Source organism: Sinohyriopsis cumingii, chromosome 18 (assembly GCF_028554795.1).
Source record: "Sinohyriopsis cumingii isolate HCF-2022 chromosome 18, ASM2855479v2, whole genome shotgun sequence".
NCBI lineage: Eukaryota > Metazoa > Mollusca > Bivalvia > Unionida > Unionidae > Sinohyriopsis > Sinohyriopsis cumingii.
In genome coordinates, this window is record NC_142978.1 from 51980716 (window position 1) to 52004518 (window position 23803).

The 23803-nt window shown below is 35.0% G+C and overlaps 1 protein-coding gene across 3 annotated transcripts in view; it reads right to left on the reverse strand.

Annotated features, from left to right (window-relative positions):
• Positions 1 to 22849, reverse strand: part of LOC149776643 (uncharacterized) — a 65665-nt gene extending 42816 nt beyond the window's left edge. For all 3 annotated transcript variants that reach the window (XM_089941155.1, XM_089941154.1, XM_089941156.1), the window contains exons 1-3: positions 22624 to 22849; positions 18711 to 19212; positions 4005 to 4145 (exon numbers count right to left, since the gene is read on the reverse strand). In XM_089941155.1, coding sequence (XP_089797281.1) covers positions 4005 to 4145; positions 18711 to 19202 — 633 coding nt within the window. In that variant the 5' untranslated portion in view covers positions 19203 to 19212; positions 22624 to 22849. The remainder of the gene's footprint in view (positions 1 to 4004; positions 4146 to 18710; positions 19213 to 22623) is intronic.
• Between the last annotated feature and the right edge of the window lie 954 nt (positions 22850 to 23803).

Below are 23803 nucleotides of genomic sequence, written 5' to 3' on the forward strand. Positions count from 1 at the left end.
AAGAGAACTCAAAATAGTGAATTTTATGTCATGCCTAAGGTTGAACAATATGATGACTACCAACAGTTCTGTCAGACAGATCTAAGTATGCCTTTAGCTTTCTATAATTACTGTTTAATCTGCTTCAACAAAAACCTTCGTTTCTTATTATCACCTACCATTACCTCCATACTAAATGGCTATACAGCAACAAAATTATTAGGGTTTAGTGACATGAACTTTGCAAATGCTGCTAAAATAGATCATCTTACGCTAAATAAAGCCTGTGAAATGTTTGATAACAGATGACAGATCAACAATGGATGGAAACCATCATATAAGGTCTACAGGCAAATAGAAGTGAAAATTGCAGGAGGTGAGTAATTGGTCAATGTATGCATTGTAAAATGATTATAAGAACATGTACAAAGCTTCATGGCAATCTACGAAAACTGAGACTAGTTGCAGTCACAAGAGTGTGCCATAAACAACATCAAAAAGGGCATATGGTCATCATCAAATGATGATGATAATCAAGTTTCATCACTCTGCACTGAAATCTGTGACTAATGTATCCATCATTCATCATTTTGCACTGAAATCTGTGAGACTAATTTATTCAACATTTATCACTCTGCAATGAAGTTTGTGAGACTTATGTATTCATCATTCATCACTATGCACTGAAGTCTGTTAGACATATTCATCACTCAGCACTAAAGTTTGTGAGACTAGTGTATTCATCATTCAGCACTAAAGTTTGTGAGACTAATGTATTCATCATTCATCACCCTGCATTGAAATCTGTAAGACTTATGTATTTATCATTCATCACCCTGCACTGAAATCTGTAAGACTAATGTATTCATCATTCATCACTCTGCACTGAAATATGTAAGACTAATGTATTCACCTGAGGCACCTGTGAGCAGATGTATGGTTCAGTAGTATTCCATACCTTGTGGTAACACTTTGCAGAGATAAACTGTCCGCTGTGAAACCAGCAGAGTCAGACACAAGTAACGGGATGACCAGGTCTTTTGCATTGAAATTTAATGCATATAAAACCCTCCTGACAGTAAAACTACATCTATCATTAAGTGGTCTCTGGTTACTTTCCCCCAAAAAGATTTTACCAATTTTTTGAGTCAACTTCAAAAAAGTAAATCCATGTTTTATCACCTGTGACAATCGCATTCAAATGCCTCTGGCAACACTTTTCAGATTTGGCAATTAGCTGTTTGGCAATTTCAACCAAAGTATGCCTTTAATCAGCTGTCAACAAATGTGAGGCCCATTTTACACAAACCTTTCTGAGCTTCAAATGATTTTGCTTGGCTGTACCAAAAACAGCTGATGAATTAATGCCCATGATAAAATCTTCCATTGTCTATTGAGCATTTTCATCAATTGTTCCCTTCACATCAGCCACTCCCTGCTCATCAGTCTCTGGAATCATCTTCCATGGATTCAAAAACAGCTTTGAAACAATGAAACTATGTCAAAATTGTACTATATGATTTTACCATATACCCTCAAAATTATACTATATGATTTTACTGTGTGTCCTCTTACATTTTCACAATGTTTGAAAGCGGCAAAATTTCTCTTTAAAACACAATTGGTAAAACAGGCAATTTCATGTATGTGTTGGAAATGACTATATTGATTTGTTGATGTTTGCTTATGTGAACTCATCACATAATAGGAAATTTCTGCCATGGGTGATAAAGCATCATAGTGGATTGTCTACTTTGGCTTGCAACAATGCCAAAGTGTAAGCCATCTTTCTTCAGACATACTGACCTTGACCTTTGACTCTTTAAGTCCCCAGTAATAGGCTTCTTCCTTACCACTTATGCAAGCCATATACAAAGGCTGGTGTGTGTGTTTGATTTGGATTTTTAATGTAGCTTTAAAAAAATTCACTCTTATCACTTTGATATCTGCAGTGTGACAGTTTATAGTGATGTCTAGTGCTGGGGTATCATGATGCAGACATGTAGCATGATGTCCCACCCAGTCACATTACTGTCACATTATCTTGACACCAGGCCAACCAGTCCTAACACTAACCTCTTAATGCTGAGCGCCAAGTGAGGCAGCAGTTAGTACCATTTTTTGTAAGTCTTTGGTATGACTTGGCCGGGGATCAAACCCATGACCTCCTGCATCCGAGGCGGACACTCTGACCACAAGCACTGATATATATGAACCATGCTCTCATTCTTCCTGTAAATTCATACACTTGATGTTTTAGAGTTAAGTTACCTATTGCACTTACTTTCTGTGTTTCAGCACCTGAAGCTAAGAGTTTTAGAGATATAACATTCAATTCCTGGGACCAGTGATCACAGAAACAATTCCAGGCAATGACAACATTTTTAATCCCTTTTCATATTCAGAATTTCGCAAGCAGACATTCTATAGAACTTGCAGTATGTGACTATTCATCCATCATGCATTCCTTGATCTGTCCATCCAGTGAAAGCTACATGTGCCACATGGTATGAAGTATATATACTTCAATTTGCTTACATCATTGCCATTACAATATACCTGAAACCTGTGAATGACTCTTTTAATACAGAGTAGTCACAATAAGATGCAATTTAGATTTCTGTATTGTTTTCATAACAACTCTTTTAGTAACCCAAGTACCCTGGCATATGTTTTTTACAAAAGTCCCTTCCCTAGGTATCATGTATGTTTAAAAGGAACAGCCCATATATTTGAATATGCAACTGACTGACATTTGACCAAAGTTCAAGAACCAACTTACTGACACTTTACCAAGGTTCAAGAACCAACTTATTGATATTTTACGAAGGTTCAAAGGTCAACTTACTGACACTTTACCAAGGTTCAAGAACCAACTTATTGACACTTTACCAAGGTTCAATGGCCAACTTATTGACACTTAACCAAGGTTCAAGAACCAACTTATTGACACTCTACCAAGGTTCAAGAGCCACCTTATTGACACTTTACTGAGGTTCTACAACCAATTACTTGACACCTGTCTAATCCCTGATGCATGGACAGACTAAATTATGCAACTCAGTATTTTTGCTGATTATCAGCTGGTTAGGATTCATTTGACTACAAAAAGATAGCCTTGTAAATATCAGAGCTATAATCAGGCAAAGTTTAGTGATGGGACAATTCTGCATTGTAATTTATTCTCATCTCACAAAACTAGCTGATTATTAATAAAGGTCACAAAAATATAATTGTAGAGTAAATTTTAGTACCAGTCATACAAGCCTTACTTTAAAATTTAACAAGGCCAGAGACTGCATGTCAAACCAACAGTACAAATATTGCTCTGGAATGTACGACCTTTACCACAAAAGGTTGTATAGGAGTAATGCAGAATGAATAATCTTGCTTCATAATTATTAACTCCAAGTATAAAAAACAAACTTTAATCAACAAATAAAAGCAGAAGAAAAGCTTGATTTTCTGTGGTTGTTATTTTATCCCCAAATTTAAAAAGGGTACAGCAAGTATCTTGGGGAATGAATTGTCTTTGATTCATAATGATTCATTCCAAGTATGAACAGATTCCATCATGGGATTTAGGAATATAAAAAATGGACACTTTAACACAAATCCCCAAAGTAAAAGGGTCAATAGTGCATGTCAGAGAATGAACTGTCTTAGTTTCATAAATGATTCATCCCAAATTGAATCCCATGTACAAACAAAATTCTTCAAGTGGTTTCGGAAATTTATATAATAAAATAAAATAATCGAATCACTTAACACAAATTTTCTGTTAATGTGATCTTGATCACTAGGTCGAAGAGCAGGTGAGTGTGTCAAAGAGTGAATTGTCGATGCTTCTCAATGACTTGTGTCAAGTATGATCACAGTCCAAATATGGGTTGGTTTAAGAAAAGTGCAAACGAAAAACTTTAATCAAAACCTTAACAAACTTATGACACACCTGCCATGGGTGAAAAAGTGGCTGCAGTGTCTCATATCACACTAATGAAGGCTTTACAAAAATGCTGTCTAACCTTGTCTATATCAGTGTAGACCCCTCCTTGAACATTCAGACTGGAAACAAGTGACAACATATTGTTGATCCAGGCATCTTTGTCTGTGTCACTCACCCTCAGATCTGGGGAATGGAAAACCTTGTTTCTGATCTCAAGGATCTGAAGGATAACAATGTATTAGTAATAATTAGCAACAAATGAGATTTGATATCAGTCAAGGAAATATTATGAGATCAAACACATAATTACAAGTTGTCAAAGTGAAAGATAACACAAAAATATCAATTGTGTACATTAAATACTCAATATGTAATGAAACAGAGACAAACATTAAACTATATCAAGGCTTTATTTAGAAAGACCGATATTCAAATTGTGGTAACACTCAGATAAAAAATACAAACATTTCATTGCCTATATATTGATTCTATTGCATTAATACAGTATGGGGATTGTAATGTTACCGCCCTTAAGATTCCCTTGAAGCATGACAGATGAAAAATATTACATGATATCAAATGTTTACTTCACTCTACAGCTATGCAATCTAAAAGATTCAATCTGGTGAACAAAAATCTGGTGATGGCATGCATGTCCCCCATGTTATATTCCAAAGGGTGGGATGAAATGAAATTGCTTTACCTCTGAGATTAATCAAGGGTGTTGATATACATAGGCACACATGAACTGGATGCAAAGGCCTGTCTAAAACTACAGGTCTATGTGTTTAAGAAACTGTACATCATCGGAGCACACAGCTAACCAAAATGGCTGCTCCAAATTGCTCAAAAAATGAGCCTGAATTAATTTACAATGACAATATCTGATTGTGCATAAGTATCAGTTGTCAAAATCTATTCAAACAGCATGTAGAAGAAACTGACTAAAGGTTTCTCTTTCTTTAATAACAATGACCACATCTCATGGCAGAACTGTATTGTGAAAGCTCTCTATGCCATCTGCTTTAGGGTTGTGAGACGAAATATTTTTTTATTGTTAGTAATGGATGCCATATTTACTGGCATATCAGCACTTCTGTAAGAAAAAAACTTGAAAGGTCTCAATATAAATGTCTTGCTCTCACTATGTTATTATTTACAAGGATCAAAGGTTTTTTTTATAGAAAATTATGTTTCTTCAATAATACTTACCTAATCATAATACCTTAGGAGAACTACTACTACCTTGCCAATCCTGGCCTCCCAGTTATGGACTCACGGTACTAATTCCACTCCAATGGTAAACATATGGAAACACTATCATATTCAGAATTCAATAACTTAAGATTTATGGGTGCTGATAATGACACCTATAATTTTTCGTGCACATCTAACCTTGGTGCAAGCTTATGTGTGGAGAACACCATATGACCCGCGGCAATTTGTTTACATACATGTGCATGAAACACGTGTTATTGATTCTGCACCAAATGAATCAGGTGCTACTTTCAGTATTGAGTACTCCTGAGTCAAGCCTGTAAAAATGCTAAAATTGCATCAGCAGAAATTTGTCAATATTTTTTTACATTACATATAGGATAAGTTCTCAAAAGATATTTTTCCTAAAATTTTAATTTTCATTATTAACCAATTATGGACCACCCAACCTGTAAATACTCTATTATTTCTTCACCCATTTCTAGACTGGTTCACAGTTCTTCCGTATAATTAGTACCGTGTGTCCTACATCTGCCTACCTAGGTGGTGATCAGGCTGAGTGATCTCCCCTTGGCACAGGGGATTGATGCCAAATCCCATGAAATTGTCAGTTACGATTGGAGCAGAAGGCATGCTCTCTATGTGGATTTAACAGCAGGGAGGTTGGGAGGGTGTATATCATGACTGTGTAAGTATTCTCAAAGAAACATTCTACTAAAAAAATTTGGTTTCTTCTTTAAATACATTACCCAATTCAAATGCCTTTGGAGAATAGGTAAGAAGTGGAGGAAGACACATCCCTTACCCCAGAAAGACCATCTTGGTCACCTAGAGTATAGGAGACAGCTTCTAGATAACCCAACTGGAAAGAACTCCATCTGATGGGGAATGGCTTTGAAAGGAAAAAAAATGTTCCCTCCCACAAATCCAGTGGAAATCATGAAGCCTTATCTGTATGAAACTGTTGAACAATCAAGAAGGGTATAACCTTTTGTACCATGGGTAAAGGTATCTCTAGCTTGACTTGAGCCTTTTAGGATGAATGATCTCTGTACCTCCATCCCACAGCATGGATAATGATAGTCTGAGAACAGCTCCCCCATAGGCAATTATTGTGGTGATTGTCCTGAACCAATGCGCAAAGCAAATTCACTGGTATTGGTTTAGTCCAATATGCAGGACATGATAGCCCACTTTATTCAGGATTAAAATGTCTATATTGATATATGATCCTTCCATCCTTTAAGGTATGATCTCCCTCAATGCAACAGCTCAATATTCCTAAGATACCACTTAGGAGCTAACACTGGGTCCTACTGATGACCTTGAAATGAAGTGTCCAGAATACACAAGAATTATTACCAACATATGATTACCCATGAATGGAACCCTGTTCTTGACAATGAAAGCAGGGGGCTTCATAAGCGATATTGATCCAAACTGTCAGAACTGCATGTAGATCGGTCTACCAATATGAAATATATGGCTGATTCCACCTGCCAATTGCCAAAGTTAGTGATGAGGCAGGACTTATATCATAAGTGAACTCTTGAGAGCAGTTCAAATGGTGTCTTGTTCTGCATGTTAATACCAATGATAACCTCCACTTGTGCAATGTTCCAGTGTCAATGGCCAAGTGCAATCCAAATGAACAGAAGATCAGATAGGTCATTGGTTTGTCTGACATCCTTTCTTCCATGATAGTACTATAAGTCAGTGATCGAGATTGGTACTAACTGTTTCTTATCAAACAGCCATAGAAAGTTAGCTAATGAGGTATGGATACCTACATTGGTATAAAGTTCTCTTGTTTGCTCTACTGAGAATATATTATTTTGCCTTTGTATGCCTCAACAGAGGATGGCTACCTCACTTGAGGATTCTACACCAGCTGTTGTGAGAACTGTTTGTTCTTAAGGGTGTACTTAATAAGATTGTGACATACAGGTTCAATAACACCGAAATGGATTAAATAACTGCCATGAGGCTGCTTAACTCAGGTGAGGGAATGTCTCAGTTCTGGCTTTTCTTTTGTGATATTGATGAAGTTGGTCCAAGATTTCCCATTTATGTGGAGTAATCTAAGGATGAAGAGACACTCTGGTTCCATTGATTGCTGTATTACCTTCAGAATCTGATGAATTGGATTAGTGTATACATTAAGCCATTCCGATCTATAGAAAGACCATAGATTATTCAGGAATTTTGGGTCCAAGACTGGTGAGACAAAGGTGAGGTCAATAGGTCAATCCCACTGAGAATCTATTGAGTGATAACTGAAGGAAGAAGTGACCATTCTGTTTGTATTTGTTCCTTCTTGCAGAACAATGAGTCTGTCAATACATTAGACAGGAAATGTCAACTTAAACATGGACCACTTTAGAAAATCCCAAACAAGAACATAAGTACTTCTTCCACTTCACTGTTTGAGATGAGTCACCATTATGTAGTTATGTAGTTATCAGACTCAGGTCTGAGTACTTCTTCCACTTCACTGTTTGAGATGAGTCACCATTATGTAGTTATCAGACTGAGAGGGAACTCTATTCCCGCATAGCTTCTCTTGTCACTAATAAAAAGCTTTCAAAATGGTCTCCATCTCGATCATGCTGCCATGTAAATAATGATCCTGAGAGGGCCACACTACTATGATAGTCTGAAATGGTAGGAGACTTACTCCCCCAGCCCTCTGTGTTCACATCCATAGTGACTGTGATTGCCAGAGGTTGTGCTTGCAGAGGTTTGGCCAACATGAGTCCAAAAGTGGTTTCTCTCTCTTTGAGATGCAACCTTATATTGTTGCAGAATGCTCAATGTTCACAGGTTCTGTCTCCACCTGGACTAAGTAATTATTGTTGTTGAACTCAATAAAGTGACTAAGGACTAGATGTCCTTATTCACTGAGCAAAGCTCAGCAGGTGAAGGAATTCTCTATCATTTGAATTGCTCCACATAGGCATTGCACTGATTCAATTCTTGTCCCTGGGGAACACAATTTAAACATTGATTTCAGAACTATTCAACTGAATCTTGAAAGGGTACAAGGTGGGATATGTTCTTGTTAATAAGAAAATTGAGAACGAAAGGAGGGCAACATGTCAAATCAATTCTTGCTCAAAAATATAACTCATCTGTTGCTTATAGCCTGCTGTAGGTGAGTTATAAAACATATGGAAGTCCACACTGATTGAGTAGCCTCCACAAAAATGGCATTAGGACCTGTTGCTGCATTCCATCACAAACCTGATAACATAACAGAGTTGATGGAATGTGAAGTTGAGGAACAACTGATAAATGCTGCATTGCTGCTGAACATGACAGTCGGTGTGCTGAACATGATACCAAGTCCCCAGGAAAGGATTGTTGGATCCCCATGCCATCAAGGTAAATCTTCCCCATACAGCCATGAAACATTGAATCCTTCTCCCTGCCAGGATTTGCGATAAGGTGTGATAGAGGGCCTGTAGGTATATAATCTGAGATAGGGATGGTCTCATGGAACGCTGCTGAAAATGATCATGATTCTGACTCTTCAATTAGTTGTGGATGCGCCAGCTCTCAAGGATGAATCAGTATGTGATTATCAGTATTATTTGTATGATACAAGAGAGCGAAATCAGCATGGGCGAACTGAGCTGCAAGTTCAGGATATAAGCAGATATTTCTTACCCGATGAAGCACTTACTGAAGTAGAAGGTGAAATTCTAAAAACAGAATATGGAGCTGATGTTAGAGTTGGTTTGTTAATAATGGCATCATGGCATTGTTCAACAGTGCCACACATAGCATCGATGGAAGAAACATTGAATCGCTGTCATACTCTCAGACAAAAAGGTGTTGGTGGACGATAGAAAGTTACTGATGTCCCATACCATCCCTATCTCAGATTATATACCTACAGGCCCTCTATCACACCTTATCACAAATCATTTAATTAAATCTCTCATGATATTATAATGTCATATTACTCCACGCCAGATTAAGAAATCAGCAAAGAACTGTGGAATAAAAATATCACTAAAACAAGATCAGCTCGCAGGTGGTCCGAATAAACTATCGTTGTCAGAAAGTCAACTCAAACACTTCAATAAAGCCAAAGAATCAAAAACCAGTATTAAACTTAATCTTTCTGCGGGTGCCATTAAAGACATAGTCAAGATGGTTGGTATATTTCCAAATCTTTCAATAAAGCCAAAGAATCAAAAACCAGCATTAAACTAAATCTTTCTGCGGGTGCCATTAAAGACACAATCAAAATGGGTGGTATATTTCCACTTCTTGCAGCTATACCAGCATTAAAAGGTGCAGAAGCCCAATCTGATGCAAAAGCAGCTGCAACTGGTACTGTTGGAACTGCTGCTGGGATGGCACTAAAGAAATCAACAGGTCACGGAATAAAGACTTCAAAAAAAATGGGAAAGGTCTAAGACTGCCAGGAACAGTCAGGGTCTGAGACTTCCCTGAACACTTCATTAGATGCAAAGTATCTCCTTTCTATGTCCAGTTCTGATTTAATTGACACTACAAAAATAATTAAATAAAAAAAAATTCAGGTGTTTTTATACATCATCAAAACAACCAAACCATGTTGAATCCAGTGTCATTAATCTTGATGGAAGTTCTGGTCCAGGTACTCACTGAATTACATATGTGAATGATCCATGTGGAATTATTTATTTCGATTTATATGGACTGGTACCACAAAACGAGTTTTTAAAATATGTCGGCACAGTACAAAGTACTGCTGTCTGGTATTCAACATTGCTAACACATACAATAACTGATCCGCCAATATGTGACCGTGTAATAATTGCTGTACTTGATGCCTGTCAAAATTTTCAAATGCACCTCATACAGTTGTACATGCATACACAGGTTCTGTTTAAAATAATTACTAATCATATAATGGTTGATATTTACGGAAGATCATCTATCAAAGACAAGAAAAAAATGATGATACTGATTTGCTGAACTACAAGACTAGAGATGATCTTGCTGATCTTATGAACCTCTCAGGAATTGACCAGGATGAAGATGTTATTTTTCCGGATAAATATGGTGTTTTAAAGATGAGTAACATTATGTGGGTCAACAGAGTTCGTAGAGTTCTTGGTGCTACCATGGATAACATTCCAGTACTTAATGACAGTGGCAGAATTAGAGACTCAAATGTATCAATTGCAACTATCAGAAATGAAATTATAAAAAGTGTTGCCAATTGTTTCCGATCCACCGGTGATACAATGACAGGTGAACTCAACATGAATGGAAATAAAATAGTTGTTTTAAGAGAACCAACATCCAATGAAGATGTCATAACAAAAAATATGTAGACAATAACTATACTACAGTAGATACCAAATTAACCATACTGAGATCTGAGTATGACTTTCACATAAACATGTTTTCAAATCTTCATAGAAGTTTTCAAAAACTCAGTAAAATCACTGATTTCTTTGGAAGTCTGATGTTTGTTGATGTAAAGCTCTGAAATTAACACAAAAGTCAATGATATTAAAACAGCTATGTCAGATATTGAAACAATTAATCAAAGATTAGGTGTTTTCAGAGATCCTAAATCATTTTCAGAGCTAATCATGATAGTGCAGAGGATTATCAATGATATTAGAAAAAAAACTAGAAGATGTTATCAGTGGAATTCCTATCATTAAAAAAATTAATCTGATTAAAATTCCTCACAAGCAGATCATCAACGTGGTATACACAGTATCATCAGGATCATCAACATGGTCACAGCAAAATAACACTATCAAACATACCGCAGTCTGGTGTGTATATGCTGTCCGTGTTCAGCAGTGCAAAATTTAATATATTTACCATGTATCTATGGCATCATTCAAACAATAATTTTTCTGGAACCATGTCTACAGTGTTAAATGAAATGGATGAAAAAAATATCAACTGCAGCGTCTCACTGGTGGTGTCTGGAATCTGTCACTGAAACACCTTAATTGATTACTTAGTAATTAGAATATATGATTTAACAATCATCAGATCTAAATTTTGTAAACAAATACAGATTCAAACAAGTATGATTGTGGCATACCAAACTAAAAAATATCATCAAGTATACAGTAAAACAAAAAAAAATATCTCAGACGTGTCACTGTTACTGATATAGTTGTATATTCTGCATTCACGGTCATTGCTGGAACTGTAACTATCATTGGAGCATTATCAGCATCATACGTGATAGAACTAGCAATGGGAATTGGTGTTGCCATTATAACTGGTATTCTTAATATCATCATCAAAAAAGTATCCATGTGTGGGGTTAATAAATTACATGAGTATACAATGAAGTTGTCCACAGCAACTCATGCATACTCCAAATTATCTTCATTTATATCATCAAGTCTTAGCAATGGAATAATCAAATCACGAATTCACAGAAATGATTAGGATTTACCACAAAGGCACAAATGTACCACTGGGAATGACTGTATCAGAATCTACAAAAAACAATAATCGACCTCTGGTTTAATAAATAATAATAATGTCATCATCGCAAGAATTACTACAGCTCATCGCTAATACAACTCCATCAAAAACCATGATGATATCAGCAAGCTCAACCGATCCTGAATTTAGCATTAGTATTTAAACTGCAAATCCAGTGAAAAAAATAGCACTAGCACATCTGCAAGTATATCACAGCTGGCCAAATATTAGATCAAATTCATTTGGTGGGTTGCAAACAAAAAATTCTCTGGTATTTTCATATATAAATAAACCAGATGGAACACCAGACTGGAATGTTGTTAGTATTCTCACAGGTAATTATCAGATCAAACAAATCAATGATGAATTCCAACACAGAATCAAATCTATTATAGGAAAAGAATCCAAAATTGCTATCACTGTTCACAAACCAACATTCAATGCCATGATAAAAGTAAACTCACTAGAACACACCGTCGCTGTATATCTATATCAATCATCAATCAGAACCGTATTATGATGGCCAGATTTATCACCTGTTTATCAAGGACCATTAGAACCACAATGTGAAAAATTCTTCACAGACAAAAAAAATATTTATCAGTACTCCAGAATATCAAAAAGAGAACCATGGAAATCTCCTCCTACTAGTATTAGATTGGATTTTATGTTTGTGATGGTGAAATGATTTATAAATTACAGAGAAATATGTATGAATATGACAATGATAGACCATTCATCAACAAAAAAATTATCAAATCACTTTCCGATGATATTAAACCACAGGTGTATTTGATAACCTGCAAAATTTATTTTCCAGTATCACACAATACTACAATAATGACGTAAAACAACAAGTTATTGAAACAATACAACATCTAAACCAAGCTATATAAGATCTTAATTATATCGGCAAAACTATCATTGAAACAATGTTTCGCTATTGCAATGATGAAATAATTTAAATATATATTTGCCTTAATTATAATATGGAAGAGTTTGAGAGATTATCTACAATCAAGCCTTCTAAAGCTAGAATCGATCTTGACAGAAGAAACCCCTGACTTGCCAAGGTGAGCTCTGGTTGATCTGGCGAATAATCTGTTTGAAAGTATTTCACGGCGATGGTGCATCTCATGTGTGGTCAACATTCAGAATCATGCGCAAAACTGAAAGTGTTATCGATGCTACAATGAATAACCTACAAGCAGCAACGATTATTAATTACCTTGACAATCAAAGATATCTTTTCGAGTAAAATTTATTGTACAGGTAAATTACCGCAAAAGTAAATTATACTTGGATTATCCGTGACAAATGTAACCCTGTCCATCTTCACTCTGGAAATATTGTTACATTAAATAAAAGTTCCAAGCCAGGAATGTTGACTAGTATTGACAACCCATATTATGAACAAGCATATCCTGTGACTGCAGTTATTTATGCAATATATCCGATAAATGAAAATCCAAATACTGGCAAGCTCATGCTGATGCGTTGCAGAACAAGAAATAGAAAATTTTACAAATGCAACTTTTGGAAATAAACCAACACATCTAATGATGTGAAAAAATAAACAAATGGGCTGAATTAAAGATAAAGGAGCTGCAATAAATGATGTTGCTAAGTTAGAAAAAATACTAAAATTCCCAATAATGGTAAAAACAATAACAGAAGTATTACACGAACCAAAATATTTATCTAAAGGAGCTCCGATAAATATTGTTGATCATAATGTGCATGCTTGGACTTCTGCTATAACAATATTTTACCAAGGAGATATAACTGATTTTATTAACGAAATAAGTAAGAATGATCCTGTATAAGAATGGTTATTTTAACGTTCTGTAGAAAATCATGATGAATTAATTAAACCTGTTGGAAGTATCTGTATCGAAGAAAATAAATTTGATCAGTTTTTAAGACCAAACGGTGGGATATATCGAACAGAATTTCTTCATACAGAAATGAAAGATCTTGCATTGAAATACACCAATGGTGATGAAAAGTTACTCAGAAATTGTTTTACAATTTCATCAGTCATGGCTCAAGTTATGTCGAATACGGACATGGTGGATTAAGGAATACCAGATATGATTGCAGAGATATATCACTTGATATGGCTGCATGTTATCCAGGAAGTTTTCTTGGAACTGAAGAGTGTTCGGAAAATTTTAAGAGATTTGGACATCCAACACATGAAATGACTGGAGTATTGATAAATGGACCTTTACCAGGTTTTGATATAACAGAATTTGCACTAATTACTTCATTCAGATTTGCCAAAGGTCTTCATTCGATTTGTTATCTCTGGTTTGGTTAACACTTTTCAGAAAAAAATGTGGGCACCAGTAGTATTATGATATATATTTGAAAAAAGATACTAATATCATTAACAATAAGCGAGGCAATAATATCATATTGTCCACATAAACAAATCTGGCTACCAGGAGAGAAACAAAGATCTTTGGATCCCAATGTAGATGAAAATAAAATCAATTATAAGAATAAATTCTCAAAAGATCTCGGTAGAAAGATAAGTGGCAAATTCAGAAAAGGTGGTTCACATGATAATAAACGATATTGTTGCTAATTAGTTATCTAGACTCCATAACTGCTGATACAATGAAGAAGAATACCTGTATTACCAGGAAACAGCTTGTCTGTCAGACGGTACTAAATTAGGTACAATTGTGAGCTACACTGATGGTGAGTCACTGCAGTTTACTTATTTAGTATCTTTGATGTTCGCTTAGTTGTCAATGGTGAACAGATTTCCTAAACTCACTGTCAGAGCAGCAACAGATCCAACAAGAAACATATAAATCGATTGAAACAGCTGAATATTGGCACTGCATCTTCATGGGGTGGATGGAGAAAAAAAAAAAACAAGAACAATTATGTAGCTACGATGAAACAGCTGATGTTGAGTATAAATATATTTATCGTGAAAACAATCAAATATCAGAATCTTCAGCAAAATCTATAAATGATCCTGTGATCCTATAAAACTTTTATCTCAATGGACCAGGACATTCTGGTAAAACAACACGTGCGATTGCATTATTAGTGGACTTGATATAATTGTGTTAACCTGTACACATAGACTCACCAGAGAAATAAACAAATGAGGAGTTAAATTTCCAACTTATCACAGCTTCTTCTGATGGAAGGAGATATCTGGACTCCTGAACGAATGGGTGAAAAATATATTCCAAAGATTAATATCTGATATGAAATATGTACAGTGTCATTAAAAATACTTAATTGGTTGTTGACAAAAAATACTGCTGTAATCATGTGTGGTGATCATGGTCAAATGCCACCTTTTGTTGGATTGTCTCCATATTAATGGTTAAAACCATTTGTTGATCATTATGAAGAAATAACGGATGATAAATACAGCACCTGATCCAGAATTAAGAGAGCTTAATAAATTAATCAGACTACAACCCAATAAAATTCAGTATGAAATAATGCATGAGATCATTTCAGAAACTCCTATGAATGATATTTGGACTACATGGAGACCAGATGATTTGACAGTTGCAAGTAGAAAGATAGTTCATGATACATTTCAACAACAATAAACGCAACTTTGATCTCGATGCTGAATTTATCCTGACACTGAAACAACAACAGAATAATCATTGTGCAAGCTGTAACACAGAAATGTTGTGGCAATATTCAAATAATAATCCAAGACAGTTTACTGTAAATAGAAATAATAGTAGTCTTGGTCACACACACGAAAATGTGATGCTGACCTGTCTTGAATGTAATCAACGTTGAGGCGCTAGTTCACAAAAGTGAAGGTGGTGGCAATTGTGTGTCTTCAGGAATTACTTGTAATTGTTTATGTACAAATCCACGTTGTGGAGCAGTTGAATCTAGTCTGTAAATTGCAGGTCTACCCGTGGGTTTTAGCACACTAGAAATGTTATGTGTCATCACACTCCAAATCGGATCAGTTGCTCTTTTTTTTACCACTTTCAAGTTCACCGGGTTCATATAAAAATATTACAGTCACATTACCTAGTACTGATTGTTTTGAAAAGGAGTCATGTGATTGTATTGTTATATGTTTCTTTGTGATTGCATTAATGGGTTTCGTAGAAATTGCATGAGGAATTTCATTATTTAATCAGCTATTACTCTTGGTAGTCTTGCAACCCATTCACAAGATCTCATGCCATTTTGAACTTTGTTTAGGGATATTTCCTGTTCATACTGATATCCAAATCACCGTTCAGCAAGTGTTAACTTAAATCGTTCAACAATTGCCTGATCACAATGAATTGTGGTATGTCCTTGTCTGATTTTGACATTATGTTTATTCATCAGAGATGATACTGTACCAAGAAATTCCTTGCCAGGATCAACCTGTAGCAAATGATGCCATCACCAGGGTCCTCGTTAATAAATTCTTTCAAAAGCAGATGCAACTTCAGTTGCAGTTTTAGTTGATAGTGATTCTGCTTCGTTATATCTACTTGCAACATTAACATGAGTTAATGCGTATTTGTATGTGTGCAATTGACGTCTATGTGTTTTAATAATATCATGAGGTAAAAATAAAATATCTGCTTGATGAACTTCATTGGGAGTGTTTACATCACAATGTGTGTACTGAATTTGTTTAGGTGGTGGTAGCTAAATTTGCAATATTGCCTGTCGTACTAACCAATTTGCAGCAACAGATCGTGTGACATTTGCTGTATCAGTGACTTTACTAATCACTGCGCTACCCCTCCAATATCCTCTTGGGCTATAATAAATCAATTCCATTATTATAATAATCATCGGTTGATTAATTACTGGCCCCTAATACTAGTTTACCTTTCATCACAGATTTTACTAGGAAGCTAGCAAGTTTTTCTCTGAGAGATTTATTTTTATGGCATTTAAAGAGTAATCAACTTCACATCTGTAATATGTCATTGTGGTAAATTCTTATTTTTATATGCTACATCATGAACGTGACATGCTTGATCAATTGCATTTATTGGATACTCTCCAGGTCTTGGTTGATATCAAGTCGGGTTCCAAGACCACAATAATTACATCCAGGAAGATGGTTTTCTCCTGGGTATTTAGCACATGAAATTCCTGGTAATTTTCCTAATGAAGCATCAATATCTCCACCATTGACATTAGTCAAGTGGGAGATAAATCTGTATTTTTTTGTACCACATTTCACACACTTGCCTGTAAGTGCAAGCTTTCTATTTTTTTTGTTTTTATTGTTGTTAATCCACTTGTAGGGGTGGATGCTCTGCAAACACAATATAAATTAATATTATTTATTATATTTGTACAACATGGATGTCATTGATTTTTCAGTGACACAAAAGCAAGAGCCAGTCAAACATCATCCAGTGCAACCAAATTCTATCAGAGCAATTATCATAGGTCCATCTGGGTCTGGTAAGATGCAATTGTTGCTTAACCTGATAATAAGATGGCTCAAGTAGGATAAGTTATATCTATTGGCACCACCCATAGATGATCAGCGATGCTACAATGTGCTTAAATTGTTTAATGAAAACGCAAAATTGTTGGACGATGGTAATGATATTGTTGATTTTATCACCGATATTGATAAAGCCCAATCTGGAGATGACTTCGATGGATTTATTAATAACCTCACAGTATATGATGGTGAGATGCTGGACAAACAATCAAATCCAGATTGGATATTTTATCGAGGCAGGCACAAACACAAAGACGTGATTTATGTTACTCAGTGATATACACAAATACCTATAGTGATCAGAGATAACTGCATTATTTTAGTTGTGTTTAATGGAGTTGATACACATACTCTGTGAAATATTCATCAGACTTGGTATTCAGGGGATATAGATATTAAGTTCAAAAACTTTTTATGTGCGCAAGCTACCCCATACAGATTTATCACAATAAATTTACATGATCCTCGGTCGCAATATCATGTAAGTCTTGATAAAAATTTTGGTTAAGAAACAGCAGCAGGAAGGGTGACAACCAACAATGAGTGTCCAACTGGTAAAGGAACACACATACAAATTTGAAAACACAAGCAACAAAGATGAAGTAACAAAATGAGCTAACCCATATTAGAGAAAATCTTGGTCAGTTAGAGGCTTCAGTTTGATGTTATTGACCTTGTATTTTTATTTTATTCAATGGAGGATTTATTTTCAAGGAAAACTCGCTCCAAAATTGACCTGTTCATCCTCCCTGCTGCTAATATAAACAAGTTTTCTATGTTACACACAAATCCTGCATATAGAAAGGGAACTGAAGTGTCAATATTAACACTTACAAAATAATTACAACTAATATCCATATGTTACCTGCAAGAAAAGGCCAAATGACATACTATGCAGGTAATATCAATACAGTGTCACATATAAGGTTATGCATTAGACACTAAGACAATACAGAAAGGGTATGTATCCTGACTAAGGCAGAACTTATACAGCAATATTAAATTAGTTTTATGTATCTTGCACCAGACATGCCCTTATAGCAATGTGAGGGGACACCATTGTGACCCATACAGATATATACCAAAGATACCTAATTGTGTTAAGCCAGCAAAGTGACACACAGAAGCTAGGAAACTTTTTCCTCTGTGAAAGGAACAACATAAAAGTCAGAAATTTATAGAATATATGTCCTTTTGAAGGTGAGACTCCTTCCAACTTGTTTGAGTTACAAAACTCACTGTATTAGAGAGCTTGCTACTTGACACAAACAGTAACTGACAATTTCATGGGATTTGGCGGTAATTCCTGTGCCAGGGGCAGATCACTCTGCCCTACCAACACCCAAGTGGGCAGATAACTTTTAGCTTTAAACTGAAAGTTTTTAGGCTACAAGGGCTGGATTTGCATGGTAGTAATAGTTCTCCTGAAGTATCATGATTGGGTAAGGTATTTGAAGAAGAAACCATTTTCACCCCATCAAATTTTTGTAGTCAACTTTTATATTTCTATAATAGCTGGTCAAGTAAGAGTTTATTCTGGGCAGATGGTGATGATAACAATATCTAGGATACATTTTAAGATGGATAAAAGATTAAAAAATACATGACAAGAAAAAAAGGCAATGTACATACATCAGATACCAGCTGCACATCAATCGGGTGAAACTCTTTACAGTACTTAAGCAGTGACAATAGTGCTGGAGTGTCAAGCTCCCGTGGGAGATCAGTCTTGTTCCTCTGACCATTGGTCATAAAGATCTTTGCAATTTCCCAAGGATCAGTGGACCACTTGGTAATGTCTGCATTGCCCCAGTTGATGGTTCTGCTCTGTGGATCATCATGCTTACTGAGGATCTCCCCCAGCCAAATGTTACAGATATTGTTGTTACATTTGAGTGACCAAGTTCCTTTGGGGTACTTGTGGCGGATTCCCTTCCAGCTGCAATCACTACACTGATACTGAGCACCAAGTTGAGTAGTAACGGTGTTCTTGACATCATCATGCAGTCTCCTCACACCAGCCTCTATGTAGTCATGAAGACTCTCTTTCAGGATCACAAGTGAAGATGCACACCTCAGCCAGTTCACATACTGAGGATCAGAAAACCTCGATGACACACTCATTTTGTTTTGCCTGTACATAATAAAATTTAAAACCATGTAAAAATTCATCTAACAAAAACTGCAAAAGCATCATAAATTATTTTTTTTAAAATCTTGACTCTTAATTCTAAAAGACAAATATTTACTGTTAAATAAGTGGTTCCAGCTGCCTATGTGTTAGTAATAAAAAAGAACATGAAAACAAAATCCAAGACCACTATCTTGGGCACATTATACATACATGGCCAGTGATTAATAGTTCTCTGTTTGGATGACTGACTCTGGAGATCACTTACCTATGGGTCTCAATGACTTACCTATGGGTCTCAATGACTTACCTATGGGCCTCAATGACTTACCTATGGGTCTCAATGACTTACCTATGGGTCTCAATGGCTTACCTATGGGCCTCAATGAAATGGAACTTTGGTCAAGTTATATGGTCTTCAACTACACTTCTGTGCAGAAACATTTATTTTCTTATTAGACTAATTATGATATCTGACCTTTAGACCCAAGAATCTGTAAGTTTCTTTATTACATTAAGTGCAAGTCATCCATGAAGTTTGGTCACATAACAAACACTAGAATAAACATTAGTCTGCAACTTCCATTTTTCTTTGAGCGATACTGCAGATCTGCAAACCCTATATAACAAGACCTACTCAGTAAAGCAGTCATTTTTTCTCATTAAGTTAGACAAGTTTCCAGAAAGGTGTAACAAATTATCTTCTGCTTATATTGCCAAGTTGGAAAACATTTACTTATATGTCAGAAATGTGATCTGACACTGATATAGTGACAGTAAACAGCTTGTAATATGAAAACCTTAAATACTTCCATAATACACTGATGTAGTGAGTGTAAACAGTTCTTGTAAAGTGCACTTAGACCTAATTACTTCCAATACACTGATGTAGTGACTGTAAACAGCTTGTAACACTAAGACCTTAATTAATTCCAATACACTGATGTAGTGACAGTAAACAGCTTGTAAAGTACACTAAGACACTAAGACCTTAAATACCACCAATACACTGATGTAGTGACTGTAAACAGTTTGTCAAGTACACAAAGACCTTAATTACTTCCAATACACTGCAATGTAGTGACAGTAAACAGCTTGTAAAGTACACTAAAACATTAAGAACTTAAATACCATCAATACACTGATGTAGTGATTGTAAACAGTTTGTAACACTTAGACTTTAAATACCTCCAATACATTGATGTAGTGACTGTAAACAGCTTGTAACACCTAGACCTTAATTACTTCCAATACACTAATGTAGTGAGAGTAAACATTTGGTACCACTTAGACCTTAATTACTTCCAATATACTGATGTAGTGACAATAAACAGTTTTTGTAAAGTAAACTTAGACCTTAAATACCTCCAATACAGTTTCATAAACTGCTGTTCCAAACCCAATAAACTCAATGGCTTATTTCTTGCTATCTCTACACTTGTTATAATCCTTTGCTTTTCTTTTCCATTTAAGAAAGCAATGACAATCATCTCCCCACCATGAGATGTTTATTTATCCCCTTCATGCATCACTTGTTATACACCGGGTTTTTTTAACATTCCATAAGCAACAGCTTCATCGTGCAGGGGGAATAAGAATTTAATAGGAACAATGACAACCATTTCAATATTAGATAACAGTTAGGCCAATATGTGACAGAAGTGTATCTTATCAGTATTTAATGCATTCTTCGTTTGATGTTTTCAGAATTAAGCTTAACTGAATCTGCTGAATGTATTTAAGGAATTATGATATGTTATTTTGTACTTAACATGTGAAACAAGTCAACTGACCATCAGCGATGCAAGGCCATCAAAATATGTCTAAAAACTTCCCTGATATTTTAGCAATAACAAGATTTTCAAATTAGTCACTGTAACAGCCATATTGGATGCAAGATCAGCCCTTTGTTTTATTCAGAACCAACTACACATCATTAAAATCCTAAAATAGTATGATCATCGATTCTGGAAGAGTGACAATTGCATGATTTTCAAGATGGCCACCAAGTCTTCTTGTGAAAATCCATGTCAATAAGATTTAGGATAAATAACAATATCAAAATTTTGAAGATGGTTGCCATGGTGACCATATTGGTTGTCATATCAGCACTATTTGAAACCAACTCAACATTAGAAGAAGTCTTATGGGGAAAGCCCCATATGGATATAAACATCCATCCATTTGGAGTAGTGATAACAATTTTCAAGATGGCCACTATGGTGGCCATTTTGGAGGTCAGGTCAGCACCAACTTTATTTTAGACCAAGTAAACATTTGAGAAGTATTACAGTGAAAACTCAACATGACTTTGTGTTCAGAAGGAGTAGTGCCAACAAATATACATTGATGGAAAACTAACCATCTCATAAGCAATATTGGTCGAGTTGAGCTAAAAATGAATAACACAATGAAAATAATTTAGTCACCATAATATAAACAATCAATGTGTCTATTGAATTTTATCTGATTTGCCTCAATAATGTTTGAGCTATCATTCTTATAAGAAAGATGGATGGATGGATGGAATGTATTAGCATTTAACACAGCACAAAAATGGCAATATGGTGCTAATTAAAAGTCAAGTTCTAACAAATTAAAAATGAAGAACTTCACAAAATCTTTAGAAGAATAAATCCTTTCAAAAGAATGTAAACTTGAACTACAAGAGAAAAGGTAAAACATTCCCAATTCTGTAAAAAAAAAATATTTAAAATAATCCTCCCCTCCCCCCTCTCTCTACTATCTGATAATACAAATAATACATCTGAGTACAAAAAGATACAATACATATGTTGTGCCTTAAGGAGTAATATACATTACATTCTCCAATAGGCATGTATTTAAATCTTGTAAAGATTTCACCATGAAAATGTGTAATACAAAAAATGCAAATCCCAACCATAAAAACAATAAAAGTTGTCCAGTAGATACAACATTGTTTATTTCAATACAAAAACAATAAAAGTAGTCCAGTAGATACAACATTGTTTATTTCAACATAAAAAGTAATATCAATATGCAAATGAAATCCAAAAGAGGTAATCCTTAACAGTATGTAAAAGCTCATAAAATTAACAGTTTTGTTTAATGTCAAGTTTGAGGCCAAGTTCTATCAGAACTGCCATGAACAAATCCATGTAGACTTTTCAGATTCATCAGAGAATGTATAAATCGATTTAATATAAGGATAAAAGGATGACACAGCAAAGCTAATCATTTCATGATTATCCCCCTTAGAGTTATATAAGCAGATTTCTCTCTGCATAAAATATAAAATTATGCATTTCTAAAAATTGTGAGTGAGAAATATGGAAACAAAGTATGCTATCTCTTCAATCATACATATTCCCCTATGCCAATTTTATGAAAATATTTAGTGCTAAAATATCAAAGCATTCCATCAAGTCTTACCTCCCTATGAGCTCTTCTTGCACAAGAAACACAGTATTCCTTTCATTAAAAAAAGGCTGTAAATAATGTTGTCTTATTGCTATGAAAGGATAATTTTATTTGCTAAAGTGAACTTTGCAAATAACGATTTTACTGTATATTCTGAATTATATAAGTCTATATATATACAAAGTAGAATATACATCAAGGTGGTACTGAAATTACTGTAACTATTTCCTTCTTAACCTCGGACTTTGACACAGCGCAAACTTATTCTAATTGATAAAGCGCTTAAATATCGTTTGAAAATGTGTGAAGCGCGATCGTAACCCTGATTCAATGGGGGGTTGTTGTTATTGTTTTTTTGTTATTTATTTTTGGTTCTGGTTGGGTGTTGTGTTTTTTTTTAAATACTTATATTTTGTATTCGTTATACTTTGTTTTTAGGATCTGCTATTTTGTTGTATTATCTTTTTTATTTTTTTTATTATTTTTTTTAGATGACACTAGATTCGGTGGTGATTCCGATCCCTACTGAAAGTATGAAATCATTTTGGGAAGCGAATTAAACTTGCAAGTATGGTATTATTTTATTGGTACGATGGACTGTAGACTAATATTTTTTTTTAATTTTAAAAAAACATTTAAATAAAAAGGAAGAAGAAAATGAGAAAAAGGAAGAAACAGAGTAGAAAAATAATTGAATCTGCATTTACGTATCTTTAAACTATGGTTTCCAACTGCTTTATCGTATTGATTCTTGTTAAAATTTAAAATCGTTATATTAAAACAAAATTATGTATCGAATAATATATTATCTACTGAAGATACTCCACACTTCAGCTTAACAATTAAATACATTGATCAGTAATTTAATGAGAAAAACCCATGGACAGTCATTTTCGTTTCATATAAGCTAATTTTCGTGTGTGTGTGTGTGTGTGTGTGTGTGTGTGTGTGTATATATATATATATATATATATATATATATATATATATATATATATATATATATATATATATACACATACGTGCCAACTGCAGCTGAAATGGTGGTGGTGTGTTATGAAGCGGTAGTAGTTAAGGGGGCCACCCTAGGGACAATGGGAATTAGCATTACAGACCCCTCTGGGCCACTCTAGGGACAAGGGAAATTTAACATGGGGAAAATTGCTGGGCCACTCTAGGGACAAGGGGAATT